The sequence below is a fragment of the Ceratotherium simum genome, chromosome 8, assembly GCF_057802395.1.
Source record: "Ceratotherium simum simum isolate JZ-2026a chromosome 8, ASM5780239v1, whole genome shotgun sequence".
In the NCBI taxonomy this organism is placed as follows: Eukaryota; Metazoa; Chordata; class Mammalia; order Perissodactyla; family Rhinocerotidae; genus Ceratotherium; species Ceratotherium simum.
In genome coordinates, this window is record NC_141907.1 from 61,333,813 (window position 1) to 61,348,695 (window position 14,883).

The 14,883-nt window shown below is 38.8% G+C and overlaps 1 protein-coding gene across 3 annotated transcripts in view; it reads left to right on the top strand.

The window, feature by feature from the left end:
- Positions 1-206: 206 nt before the first annotated feature.
- USO1 (USO1 vesicle transport factor) overlaps positions 207-14,883 on the top strand; it is a 93,518-nt gene continuing 78,841 nt past the window's right edge. The window contains exons 1-2 of one of the 3 annotated variants that reach the window (XM_087434435.1): positions 209-407; positions 12,317-12,439. In XM_087434435.1, coding sequence (XP_087290561.1) covers positions 12,428-12,439 — 12 coding nt within the window. In that variant the 5' untranslated portion in view covers positions 209-407; positions 12,317-12,427. Of the gene's footprint in view, positions 408-12,316; positions 12,440-14,883 lie in introns of all 3 variants that reach the window. The other 2 variants (XM_014787800.2, XM_004430842.2) reach the window with 2 other exon arrangements.

Consider the following 14,883-nt stretch of genomic DNA (forward strand, 5'->3'; position numbering starts at 1 on the left):
CGGGAGTAGGAGGCGTGTCCTTGCGCAGGGAGGCGGGGCCTGCGCAGTGGGCGGGGCTTGGGCGGACCCGGGCACCAGGCCTCCTCTCGCCTGCTTTTCCCCTTTGCCTTCGCCCTTCGAGCCGCCACGTAATGCCACGTCCCCGCGCATGCGCATCTCGACAGGTGGTGGCGGCTGTTTCCGGGCTTAGGAGGCTGGAGCGGCCGCCGGGTGGGAGGCGGTGGTGGCGGCGGCCGGGGAGTGCAGGGTGCGGGCTTGGAGGCCAGGCCCTGCGGAGGGCGGGGGAAGTTATCTTTTTTTGTCCCCGCAAGGGCCGGTAGAGCCGGTGGCTGAGCGGCAAGATGAATTTCCTCCGCGGGGTTATGGGGGGTCAGAGTGCCGGACCCCAGCACACAGAAGCAGAGACGGTGAGAGGAGCGGCGGGACCGGGACGTGGGAAGGGTCCGGGCAGGAACGCGGACCGAGGACTCGGGGACCGGGAGGTCGCCTTCCGCGCCCACCGTGGGCTGGGGGTTCACATGCCCCTCCTCCCTTCCTCTCCTGAAACCCCCGAGTTATTCCCTCAGGCCCCCAGCGCAGCCCCCACGGCCGCGGCTCTGCTCCGCTGACGGCAGCGCGCTCCGAAGTCCCGCAGGCCCGGCGGGGGCGGTGGTCCGCGGGTGGGACCGCCCGGGAAGGGAGAGGCGGCCTGTCCTGTGTCCCACGTCCCTCGGGGCCTCGGGCCCTTCCCTCCTTCCCCTTCGCCTGTGTCTCCACTGGACGGGAGGAACCTGAAGTCCTGCGCCCTCCTTCGCAGTCTGGAATTGGGGAAGACTGCAAGAAGGTTTAAAGCCCAGCTGTTGATGAGAGCATGTGGCTAAGAATAAAGCGAAGTTTGGGGCGCAAAACCACCTGCTTTTTTCCCCTCGACTGGAGGAAGGTCGTGTTGCCAGGTGTTATTAGTTCAGACCCCGTTTTTCGGGCTCAGCCAAATAGATGCCCTTTGGGAAATACTCGCTTGGATGTTGTGGGGATCTCTGGCGCTCAAACCGCTTTGGGGACACATCCCCCGCTTTCCCTTCCACTCACCCATTCAGAAGTCTGAACTCTTGGTAACACGATTTACAGTGTTACTGTTTTGTTAGCCACCGAAAACGGTATTTGATAGTTGGTTCGATTTTAGGTTTAGGATAAACTTACTTTGAAGTTTGATTAGTGTCTGTTAGAAATAAGTTTAGGACATTTTTTAAAATAAGCTTTTTATTTGAGGATAATTTTAGAACTACAGAAAAGTGACAAAGTATGACATTTTAAAGGCAAACTTGGGGTAGTATTCATAGACATAACTGGAATGTCTGTGAACGTAGATCCTATGTTCTATGTTACTGGGATTCTGAAGGGTAATAATAACTGTCATTTGTCAGGCTCTTACCTTGTGCTAGGTATTGTGCTGAGCGCTTTCTAGTCCACATTCTCCTTTAATCCCTAACCACCCTGCAAGACAGGTGATAGTATCCTTACTTTACAAATGAAGAAATGAGGCTTAGAGGTGAAGTAACTTGACCAGGGTCACACACTACTGGTAACAGAACCGGGATTCAATCCAGGTTTGCCTTACTTCAAAGCTTAGGCTTTATAGCTGATGCCCATATTTTAATACTTGTCTGGGAGTTTTGGAAATTTATATAATATGATTAAAATTAACCTCACAGATCTGGGTTAGAACTGTTTAAAGGAGAAGTTGAAAGCTGGTGAATCTCTTTTCCTTCATTTGAAAATCAGGAGATTTCTCACACATGCACATACTCCCCTGATATTTGGCTTCCCTTGTCCATTCCCACATGCTGCAAGGCAGCTCAACTGCCCTGTTAGAAGACCATGGCTAATTCCAGATTACTATAGTCACAGTCCACCTCTTCAGCTTTTCTTCATTTATTTTATCTGTCTGATATTTTTGTTTGAGGCACCAAGTTTCAAAGTGTGATTTATTAGAGCTTGCTTTGGAGTTAGGCCTTGATTTGAATCCTTGTCTTCCACCCCTAATTGGGTTAGACAGGCAAGAGATGGCTAATATCCCGTGAGTAAAATAAGGAAAATTCTTGCGCTTATAGGTCTAATGAGGACTAAGTGAAATAAGAACTAGAAAGAGCCTGGCACTGAATATGTGCTCAATAAAGGGGAGTTTTTGTTGCGTGTTTTTTTGTGTGTGTGTGAGGAAGATTAGCCTTAAACTAACATCCGTTGCCAGTCCTCCTCTTTTTGCTGAGGAATATTGGCCCTGTGCTAACATGTGTGCCCGTCTTCCTCTACTTTATATGGGCCGCTGCTACAGCATGGCTTGACAGGTGGTGCGTCGGTGCACGCAGGGATCTGAACCTGTGAACCCTGGGCCGGCAAAGCGGAGCGCGCACTTAACCGTTACACCACAGGGCCAGCCCCCTATTACGTATTTTTAGAGGAAGAATATGCTTTTTTTTTTTTTGGTTATAGTTTGCCTTGTCACAATGACTTCTGTAGAAAAGATGGTGTACAATTAATTGAGTACTGGATAGGATTTTAAAGCTGGAAGGCCCTTTGCAGATCATCCAGGTTGAACCTCTTTTTTTTTTTTTTTTTTTTTTGTGAAGAAGATCGGCCCTGAGCGAACATCTGCCAATCCTCCTCTTTTTGCTGAGGAGGACTGGCCCTGGGCTAACATCCATGCCCATCTTCCTTCCACTTTATATGGGACGCCGCCACAGCATGGCCTGACAAGCGGTGCGTCGGGAGCACGCGTACTTAACCGCTTGCACCACCGGGCCGGCCCCTGAACCCCCTCATTTTACAAGTTAGGAAACTGGGGTACAGACCACTAAAGAAACTTGCACAGTATTGCACAGCTGAGACTAGAACACTTTGATCTTGCCATAGTGAATGGAACAACATCGTTTTAATATCATGATTTCAAAGTGAAGCTTGAGTATCACTTGGGTATGTTGTATATATAAACTGAAAGGAAAGTGAGGGTCCTTGTTCTTGCCTAACTTTGAGCATGTACACTCAAAATTGGAAAAGTAATTTGTCTTCTGAAGATAATTGATAGTTTACTCTGCATTACAGTGTGAATAAAATTTGTTTCACCATCTCATTCCATCAGGAAGAACAACAGATATAAGCGGTCATGGGTTACTAATTTAGAAGTATTTATAGAGCATCAGTAGAGTGTGTGGTACAATATTAGATGTTTTAATTGGTGATTGGCTCTGGCCTGGATATTCAAGTTGCCCGAGCTTGGAATCTCTAACTTCTACATTATCACTTAGTACTTTGTAGTTTTTTCCATTTCTGCAAAATTAAATTATTTTCATTACGGTTTTTCATCTTTTGTGCTTTTTTCATCTTTTTCCTGTAGAAAGCCTCTTTTCTTTGTCTAAACTCTACCTATCCTTCCAATCCACCATCAGTGCCTTCCCTAATCTGCACTTCTTACTTCTTTCCCCCACCAAACTGCAGATAATCTCTTTCCTCTCTGAGCAGTCTTCACATTTTAACTAGATTCTGCATTTCTTAGGCTTTCTGCTATTTATATATGTCTCATCTCTTCTAGTCTGTTAAGTTTCTTTAGGGCAGTGTTCATATGTATTTTAATCTCTATTTTTCCATAGTAGTAGATACTCCATAAATATTAAATGAATTAATTATAGTGTTATATGAAAGAAATCACAGATCTGTAATCCTAGCAGCCTACAAATTACTAGGTGCTGAAACAATACTTTTTAAAGACTGTAGGAATCAAAGTTCTGAAATGATTAACGTTCATTATGTCAAACTTTTTACTTGAGGAATTTTTCAGATTTAGTGTGCTTTGCTGCTTTTTCTTACTAAACTTAATTATCTTCTCAATGTGTGAGAGTTTTATTGTTGATTGTATAGTACCTAGCTTTTCATACTCTCAGTTAAGAGTAACTTGGGACTAGTATTAAGGTGTTCTTCAAAGACAAAGTAGTAAATATTTGTGTTTGTATCATATGATAGTCAATAATTTTATAATATTCTGAATATTTTAAGTCTAGAATTTTATCCACATCAAACTTTTCTTTCTTTTTTTTTTTTTTTTTATGAGGAAGATCAGCCCTGTGCTAACATCTGCCAATCCTGCTCTTTTTTTGCTGAGGAAGACTGGCCCTGGGCTAACATCCGTGCCCATCTTCTTCCACTTTATATGGGACATCTGCCACAGCATGGCCTGACAAGTGGTGCGTCGCTGCGCGCCCAGGATCCGAACCGGTGAACCCCGGGCCGCCACAGTGGAGTGCGCACACTTAACCTCTTGTGCCACTGGGCCGTTCCCCCCCATATCTTTTTATTTGTTTATTTTTTTGTGTGTGAGGAAGATCAGCCCTGAGCTAACATCCATGCTAATCCTCCTCTTTTTGCTGAGGAAGACCGGCCCTGAGCTAACATCTATTGCCAATCTCCTCCTTTTTTCTTTTTCCCCCTTTTCTCCCCAAAGCCCCAGTAGATAGTTGTATGTCATAGCTGCACATCCTTCTAGTTGCTGTATATGGGACGCTGCCTCAGCATGGCCGGACAAGTGGTGAGTCGGTGCGCGCCTGGGATCCGAACCTGGGCCACCTGTAGCGGAGCACGCGCACTTAACCGCTAAGCCACGGGGCCCGTCCCTAAACTTTTCATATTTTAGAGTCAAATGCTTTTTAATTTGATTTCTCTTTTTTACTTTAGCTGGAGAAAGGCTCTGATTTCTGATGATTGAAATCATGACCTTAGCCTTGGCATACTTTGCTAGGGCAAATAAACACTAATTATAGTAAAAATCCTACTTATTCTTTTGAATGCTCACACATGCTTAATTTTCCATCTACCTTCCAACTAATACCTTTTTTAAAAAGCTAGTTTCTTGAAAATCCCAAGAGAAGTATTGACTACATTTGATGGTACGTCATACGGGGGGTTTCTCTTCTCAAGTTGTATCCCAAGGCGTGAAAGTTGCTAAAGTTTAGAAAAAGTGTGCAGAATTCCTATACTGTTAAGGCATCTCTTTTTAGATCAAACTTTGATCAGCTGGCTTAAAAAGCAAAAGGGCTAACCATGTGGACACAGCTGTACTTTCTTTTAATAAAAATTGTTATTAAAGAGTGTGCGCTTAAATTTAGACATAGTTTTGGTTTGGTCAAGCACATTTTACGCCACGTTACTATAAATGTGTAGTCTGAAACTCCTGTTTGGATTCGTGTTTCATATTCTCCATTAATAACCAGGTCAGTGTCATAACTGGTATTTGTTTTCTCTCTTAGCTTGTCTTGCAGTAACAGTGTCAGAGAAAACCATAATAATGACTGTGTTTTGATCACCTTTACATCCAACCAAAGATGTCTCTTATATTCTTTTTAAGTAGTGTCTGTTGAAAACTACATGGCTCTTTTGAAGGTTAATTATGTAGATAATTTAGGGTGTTTTTTTTTTTATAATTTTATTTATTTATTTTTTTCCCCCAAAGCCGCAGTAGGTAGTTGTATGTCATAGCTGCACATCCTTCTAGTTGCTCTATGTGGGACGTGGCCTCAGCGTGGCTGGGGAAGCGGTGCGTTGGTGCGCATCCGGGATCCCAACCTGGGCCACCAGCAGCGTAGCGCGAGCACCTAACCACTAAGCCACCGGGCCGGCCCATAGGGTGGTTTTAAAAAGCTAGTATCATTTAAATTTTACATACCCTAGCATTACCAAAGCATGTTCCAAAGAATGTGCGTAGATGTACTGGAAAGAATTTTGTTACCAAAGAAGTGTGCTGTGTGATGATCAAAAACAAAACAAAAACCTAATATTTATACAAGGTTTATTAAGCAGGCACACTGTGTTATGTTTTCAAATATTTCCAAGAGGGAGATATAAAAAATAAGTTGTGTTTGCCAAATCTATTAGACCAGATCTTTTTTTTTCCTCCAGGAAACCTTATGGGTCTATTGTTTTGAGGAACTTAGTTTGGGAAAATTGTCCTAGAGGATGTATTTTTTAAAGGGATGCTACATTTTAAAAGTCCTTTATTACCATCAGTTTTATGGAGTTCATGAAGTATTGCCCATTTGAATACCTAAAAGATAAAATAAGTCCTGATTTTTTATGGTTTGAGAAGTAATTGTAATCACTCTTTAATCTGATTATCTTTTAGGAGAGAATATAAGAATTTCTTATATGAATTTGTTGGTAGCAAGTAGCATTTCTCTCTTTATGTATTTACATTCTGTTGTTTATATGGCTTTGTGTTTTTTGTCTGTTGTGGATATCAAGCAAGGCATGCTTATATTTTTATATCTCAGCTGGAAATGCCATAAACATTCTTTGTATAAAAAGTTACCTTTAATTTGAAAACTTTTGTAGTGTTAGATTTTGAGATGCTAGCATTTGTGATAGGTTGTTTGGTAGACAAGTTTCCTTATGATGACTTGCTTAAAAAAGGATGTCCTTTTGGAAAGTATCGTTCATTTCTTAGAGAAAGCATGGAGAATAAATGAAGCAGTATATTACCTTGGCTGACTTATTGGTAATTGTAATGGAAATAGATTGTGTTAAATTTCTTGGATTTATCTGCCAAGACACTGGTGTTTTACTTTCTAATGTTCCCACTTTTTTTAAGATTGTAATAATTTAGGTCAACTGAAGATAAGACTGGCTTCTGCTTTTTTTGTAAAATCTTCTCAGTTACAGAGTTCAATTTAAAACAAATTAAGTTTCTGGCTATTTCTTGTATTCTAAAACAGTAATATTTTTTATTCCATTAAAACAATATAAGTGAATTGACTATTTGTTAACATGAATTATTTTAGTCCTACAGTAGACAGTCATGATTGGGGAAGTTCTCTCCAAGGAAGGTATAACTATATTTTAAGCTTCATAAAGGCAACATTACATCATCACATAAATTGGTATTAGGTGCTTGATAAATATCTGTTGAATAAATGATTGAATTAGATTTTTTTTAATTCGCATTCCTGTCCTTCATTTTTGCATGTCAGTTAAATAGTTACTGAATACTAAAAAAACATGGATTTTTATTAGGAATTGTGAGAAAATACTGCAAACTACATTATGTCAGTGTCCTTTAAATTTTAAATGTACCTTCAGCGTCCTAATTTTATGCTACCTTTTTTCCCCCCACTTTTTACTTTTCAGTAGTTTTTCATTTTCACATTCCTCATCTCACTTTTTTCTTTCCTAGTCACTCCTATTCCCATTGCTTCTTTTTTGGTCTCCTTTTATGGGTCACTGAATAAAAATAAATGGCACTATTGGTTAGCAAAACAAACAAACATTAAATTCAGGTTATTAGGTTGTAATTCTGATTAGGCCCAATTTACCAATTAGTGGGATTATTTGTCCTTTTCATATTTCTCTTGGTAACTGGAATTGTGAATCTCACATGGCAATTACTGAAAACAAAGATGTTCTGTTACATAATCACCTGCATGAGCTGTAAGATGTTATATGTATTACTTTATTAATTTGCCTTTTCATTTTTTTATTATACAAAATGGCAAGCAATACTAGTAAAGTTTAAGTCCTCTTTGACTACCATCTCCAATTTCAGTTCTCTTTCCAGAAATAACCACTGTAATTAGTTTGATATAAATCCTTCCAGACCTTTATGAATAATCCTACATCTATGCAGTATGGAATTATATATTTGTAAGAGCATATTCATCTCTCTTTCTCATAAGTTATACACTGTTTATAGTGTTCTACAGCTTATCTCTTTCATTAATTGATATGTCTTGGAGGTCTTTGCATGTTAAAACAGAGCTACTTTATTAGACATTATTTAAAATACCAGATATTCAGTTACTTTTGTTAATTATGCTATACTCTCTTTTTTTTTTTTTTAAAGATTTTATTTATTTATTTTTTCCCCCCAAAGCCCCAGTAGATAGTTGTGTGTCATAGCTGCACATGCTTCTAGTTGCTGTATGTGGGACGCGGCCTCAGCATGGCCGGAGAAGCAGCGCGTCGGTGCGAGCCCGGGATCCGAACCCGGGTCGCCAGCAGTGGAGCGCGCTCACTTAACCACCAAGCCACGGGGCCGGCCCTGCTATACTCTCTTTTAATAGACTATAAAAGCATCTTGATAACAGGATCCACGTCTAATTCATCATTGTATTTATCTCTCAGAGCATCTAATACCTAGTTAGCATAATATGAATTAGTTGAAAACTACTGTTTCTTGAGTTTTTCCTTAATGTCACCCCTTTCTGGTCCTCTAAATTAAACTAATTCTGGGTTAAATTTTACTCAAATTTATTTCTTTCTCTTTAGAACTGTTTTTTGTTAATACATAGTATTCTGTTGTTTAATGCAAGAGTCAGAAACTCAAATCCCAACAGTGTCCATTGGGTAACATCATTGTTCAATGAAGCAGGTTGGGTTAGAGGAGAGAGCAGAGGTCTGGGATGAAACGGGAGACTGCTTATCCTGACTTGAGATTGTAGCTAGTGCTCAACTCCAGCCAGTTGTTGCCTCCAGGAATGTATGCCCAGAGAGCAGATTTAACGTAATGGTTAAGCACTCAGACTGCTTTAGATCTGAATCCTTCCCACCACCTACTAGCTTTGTGGACTTGGACAAGTCACTTACCCATTGTGCCTTTGTTTCCTCATGTCTGAAATGTGGATAGTAATAGTGTCTATCATATAGGGTTTTTGTGAAGATTAAATGAATTAAAAAATATACACAACTTTAGAACAGAGCTGGCACCTGGTAAGTGCCATGTTTTAACAATTCTGAGATGCACATTAGCATTGAAACATCTCTGCAGTCAGGTGGCATCTTGTAATTATAATTTGCCGTATTTCTTTTTTTCTTGGTGATACATTAAAAAATCGTGGATTTTATAATTAATGGCTTCTTAAATTGTATGAAATACAGTGTTAGCTGTCATTAGCTATCAGGCTGTTTTTTTTTTTAAGAAAAGGTGGAAATTTGGATTTTTATATGAAATCAACTTTGAAATGTTCACTTAAAAATTATTTTAAACACTGTGTAGGCCAAATAGATTTTTCAGATAGTATAGCAAATAAATACGTGATTACAAACTAGGTAAAATTGAGTATTTTTAACATATTCTAAGTTTTGACTGTTATGTAGCCTTAGAGTTTATCTAGTTTATTCCATCTTGCACATGATGAAACTGACGTAGAAAGATTGTATTTAAGGTACAGTCAGTCCTTGTTATTCATTGATTCCATATTTGCAAATTCATCTACACACTAAAATTTGTTTGTAACCACAAAACCAGTGCACACAGCACTTTGACAGTTATTTCTGGACATGGGCAGAGTAGCAAAAGATTTGAGTCGCCTGATGTGCGCGTCCCCAGTTGAGGTCAAACAGAGATACTCTGCCTTCTTGTTTCAACTCTCATACTGTAAACCAGTGCCCTTTTCATGGTCCATTTAGTGTCATGTTTTCTGCATTTTTTTGCTTGTTGTTGGTGATTTTCCTGTTAAAAATGACCCCAAGAATAGTGCTATCTCGTGTTCCTAAGCACAAGAAGGCTATGATGTGCCTTACAGAGAAAATATGTGTGTCAGATATGCTTCCTTTAGGTGTGAGTAGTAGTACTGGTGACTGTGAGTTCAGCGTTAACAAATCAATCGTATCTATTGAAAAAGATGTCTTGAAACAGAAGTACAAATAAAAGAAGGTTATGTATCCGAATGATTGATGAAAATGTGACCAGAGGCTCACAGGAGCCTAGCCCTCTGTTTCGGTTAGGTGCAGTGGTTCATTACCTGCTAATTCAGTATTCGTGGTGACTGTATAGAACATAACTACCATGAGTAACAAGAATCAACTCTATTCAGAAAGTAGATGAACAGTGAGTCAATCAGGTGGTGTGTTAGATCACGTAACAGAATAAAAGCAAGGTCTTATATATTTGGGAAATTTCTTTAAATTTTTCTGTTTAGTTATTGAAGCAATAGTGAAAACATGCTTATTATAAATCAAATCAGTATATAGTCTAAAATTGCCCCTTTCTGCTTCCCTTCACTATCTTATTTTCGATTACCAGGGGTAATCTCTAATGAAGTTTGGTGTACTACATCCTTCCAGAGTGTTTTCTTTGCATTTACCAATATGTTTATTACACAAATGAGTTTCTTTGTAAGAATGGAATAATTATATTCACAGGTATTTGGTTTTTTAAAAATTTAACAGTAGGTATTGGAATTTTTCTTTTCTCTAATCAATGAACATAGTAGATTTTCTTCCAGAAAGTTTTTAAAAATATTTCTAAATTTCTTTGTTTCAAGCAAGTAGGCTGAAGTATCTTTTTTTGTTGTTACCAATTTTCTCTTCCGTAACCTTATGTATCTTGGCTGTATTTACCTCTCTGTTTACTCAGGCAGTGACATTCTGGGTAGGTTAGTTGTTTCAGGCGTACAGAATGGTCATCCTCAGTGTTGTGCCTTGGTAGTATGCTGAGATAATAAGTACTTTGGTAAAAGGCCTAGGGACAAACATTTCTGACTTTTTAATAAAGTGAACTGCATTAATTTCTTCTGTATTGTCCTGAAGTAGTACTCTCTACCCAGTCACTGTCTCATTTCCCTATTATTTCCCTTGTTGTACTTATCAATTTGTGTAGTATTTATCTTGTTTTTAATTTATTCTGTTGTCTTCTTGCCATTATAGTTTCATTAGGGTGGGTACCTTCTACAGTGGTTCACTGCTTTTTCCTCAGAATGGAATTTTGCAGTGTGTTGCAAAATGTTAAGCACTTTAATAGTATATCTCAAACTGTGTGTGGTGAAGGTTTTTTTTCCCCATTTCCAGTTCATCACAGACCAATACTTTTGTAAAATAAAATAAAAGTGAATTGCTAGGAAATTGAAATGACAGTACACATACACATACTCATGGGCATACAAAATACGAGCTCTATTTTTTTTTTATTAAGCAGCCATTATCCAGTTGCTATAGAAGTTTCTAAATGCTTAGTCCTAATTTCTGAATTTACCTTGTCACAGACCACTACTCTCTGGTTACACTGACCATGGCCACCATGAGGGCAGCAGCACTCTAATATTTGTTGAATGAATGATTGCATCACTCACTTCAGGATTATGGCACTGAATTCCTCAGACTGTATTACTCCTTTGACCTTTGACTTTCCAGAGATATAGAAGAATGATTACTGATGCGTGATATCAAACTTCAGCTAGCTTATTCATTGCTGCTTTTTGATTCTCTAATTTTTTTTAATGATAAAAGTAATATTTGAATACATGCTTGTTTAAGGAAAAGCTGGAGACGTGTATAAAATGAAAAATGAAAGGCCTCCCAAGAGTAGACATTTAAGGTGGTTCTGTTTTGTTTATTTTTCTGTTACTGTGCTGCAGTGACTGTCCTTGTACTTGTGACTGTACATTTGCAGAGATTGCTCTAGGACAAATCTCTAGAAGTTGAATTCCCAACAGTGGCTGTGCCAGACATTTATTCTTTAGAACCCAAAGCTTCTTAAATTCAGTTCTTCAATTATTCTTTTGCTTTATTTATCCCTTCAGCTCTTTGCCCATTGCCTCCACCCTAATGCCTTTTTTTAACCTTATTCCTTGTCTGTTATAGTGAGCTGACATATTTTTTCTCTCTCTAATCTCTTTCAACTCCATTTTGTCCTTATTATCTCAGCCAGGTTAATTCTAAAAAAGTGAATATATTAATTCCTGTTGTTTTTCTGAAGTACTTATATAATGTGCTGATTTTTTTCTTAAATACTTGGTAGCTTCTCATTATAGCTTTCCCAAAATAAAGCTCCAACTTCCTTAGAATAAGGGACTGCCCTGGTAGGGCAGTTAAGTCAAGGCTTATCAGGGTCCTTAGTGGACTGTGGTGCAAGTGGAACCTCTTCACCGGAACTGCATTGCCATGTCCCCCTATTTACCAAAAACATCTTACAGTCCCTGTAGTTTGCAGCAGGTACTCAGACTCACATTTCTCTGTATAGGAGGCAACGTAGGATAGTAGAACGAGTGTGGGCTTTGGAGTGAGACATCTGTAGCTTGGTTAGAATTTGGACAGTGTCAGCAAACTGGCAGTGTATTTTTGGGTACATTGCTTTGTTTCTGAGCCTTAGTTTCCTCTTCTGTAAAATGAGTTTATTAGTTTAGGTATTGGATCAGCTGGTATAACAGAGGCCGGAAAACAAAGGTCTAACCAAGGTAAAAATTTGTTGCTTTCTCCAATAAAAGTCAAATTAGAAGGCAATCCCTAGGGTAGAGTAATTCTGCTCCTCAGGGTGGTCCAGGGGCTCAGGTGCTGCTTTTTATCTTGTTCTGCCATCCCCTAGGATGCTGCCCTGGTTCAGATTGTTGAAGGTGCCTCATTACCACCAGGTTCAAGTTCCAGGCTGAAAGAAGGAGAAAGAGGAATAAAGAACAAATAGCTTCCTTTTAAAGACATGACCTGGCAGGTAATAACAACTCGTTGACAGGAATGTAGTCACTGTCTGTGCCTAGATGCGAGAGAGGCTTGGAAAGAAGTCTAGGTGGACAGCCATGTGCCCAGCTAAAACATAAAGGATTCTAATAACTAAAAGAAAGAGAGAATGGATAATGAGGCGCAATTATATTGTATTGAGTTGTTTTTTCAAGTAAGGAATAAATGAAATAATGGTCTTTGAGATCTACAATCTCTGAATGTAAATTAAGCTTACTTGTGCTACAAAATTTTTGCTTGGTAAATATCAACTGAAAAATATAGACGTATGTTTGGCCTAAAACATGACTAAGTCTTTGTAAGGGTTGGAACATATATAACGTTTTCCTTTCATTTGGTTTCAGTTGTCTGTAAAGACTAGCAACATAGCACTGTATTATGGAGAGATCACTTATTCATAAACTTCAGCCATCTGGAATATTATCAGGAGATAATAAGGCTTTCACATAGCAAAGTAGAAGTTGCAAAGTCCATGTACTCAATCTCGATTTCAAGCCTGAGTAATTTTTGGTTGTAGACATATTACTATCTAGCTTAATTATCGAATTTCTCACTCAGTAGCAAATTAAAATGTGCAAATTGAATGATCAGTTAGAAACATATATGATGGAAATGACAGCCAAAATCCTGATTGGATAGAAGAAGAATACAAAGAAGTCATAAGAAGCTTGGTAATAATAAAGTTTGTTAACATTTATTGAGCATTTATAGGTGCCAGGTACTATGCAAAGACTTTTATATTCATTATTTCATTTAACCCCTAAGACATCCCCATATACGATATTGGAGAGGACTTAGGCTTAAATGCTTAGAAAGCTTATAATTATGTTCTTTAAGAAAACAGAGAAGCTTGTAATTAGTTTTAGGTTACTATCAGAAATCACTAAAATGAAAAGACCACTTTGGTGCCTGACAGAAGATATCTGAAATAGCTCAGTCATAGTTCTGGATAAATAAGTTGTTCTTATATTCACTTTTGGCTCTCATTGGTTTGCAATATAGTTGACTGATTTGAGTTTAATTGTCTTAAGTCGCTAGAGAGGAAGTTCCGATTAAAATCCCCAATTGGGAAGAATGTCTACTTGCCATTAAAACCCAAGTTTAATAGATAAAAAGCATGTTTATATTCTTAAAAATAGTTTTGATACATATTTACCTGAACTCGGGCATAAATGGATTTTATTTCTATAAGTATAAATAGTACACTTTAAAAGTGATTAATTTTAATATTCTTAATGTACATTTTGCAACTACCTAAAAAACCTAGTGATTTGCTTATTAATCAGAGCCTATTGAAGCAGATAGTTTGAACCCATTAGAAAAGAAATCTATTTTTACCTAACAGTTTAACCTTATATATTATTGTTTTTTCCCCTACATTATTTTAGATCAATCACCATTCCCAGAAATAACAGGCATTTAAAATTATCGTAAAAGGGAAAGTTTTCATATTTTAGAAAGTCTCCTTTGGTGTATTGTTTTAATGGAACAAGTTATATATGTATGTGTGTAACGTAAAAATTATTGTTTTGGTTCATAGATGTATAAAATTGAAAAACTCAAATTAGACCAGTTTTCTTCATCTCAATATGAAATGCTATTTTCTACATTAAAATATATGTAAACAATTATAAAGTAAGAAATCATTTGCTGTGCCTAGAATTCCTTCCTCATATTGTCTGATGAACTACTCATCCTTTAATTCTTGACTCAAGAGGGGCATCCTTGGGCCAGCCCCGTGGCTTAGCGGTTGAGTGCGCGCGCTCTGCTGCTGGCGGCCCGGGTTTGGATCCCGGACGCGCACCGATGCACAGCTTCTCCGGCCATGCTGAGGCTGCGTCCCACATACAGCAACTAGAAGGATGTGCAGCTATGACATACAGCTATCTGCTGGGGCTTTGGGGGAACAAATAAATAAAAAAAAAATTAAATAAAAAAATAAATAAAAAAAAAAAGAGGGTCATTCTTAATATACCATTCTTAAACAGTATCTGTCTTAGTCTGTTTGGGCTGCTATAACAAAAATACCATGGACTAGGTGGCTTGAACAACAAACATTTATTTCTCACAGTTCTGGAGGCCAGGAAGTCCAAGACCAAGGCACAGGCATATTCTGTGTTCGCTGAGGGCCCGCTTCCTGTTTCATGCACAGCCATCTTCTCACTGTGTCCTCACATGGCGGATGGGGTAAAGGAGCTCTCGGGGGTCTCTTTTATAAGGACACTAATACGATTCATGACAGTTCCACCTTCATGACGTAATCACCTCGTAAAGGCCACACCTCCTAATACCATCACCTTGGGGGTTAGGATTTCAGCATATGCATTTTGGGGGGACATAAACATTCAGTCTATAGCAGTTTCACTTTCAGATAGAATTGACTACTTTTGTGCCCCTGCTTTACTCAGCACATACTTA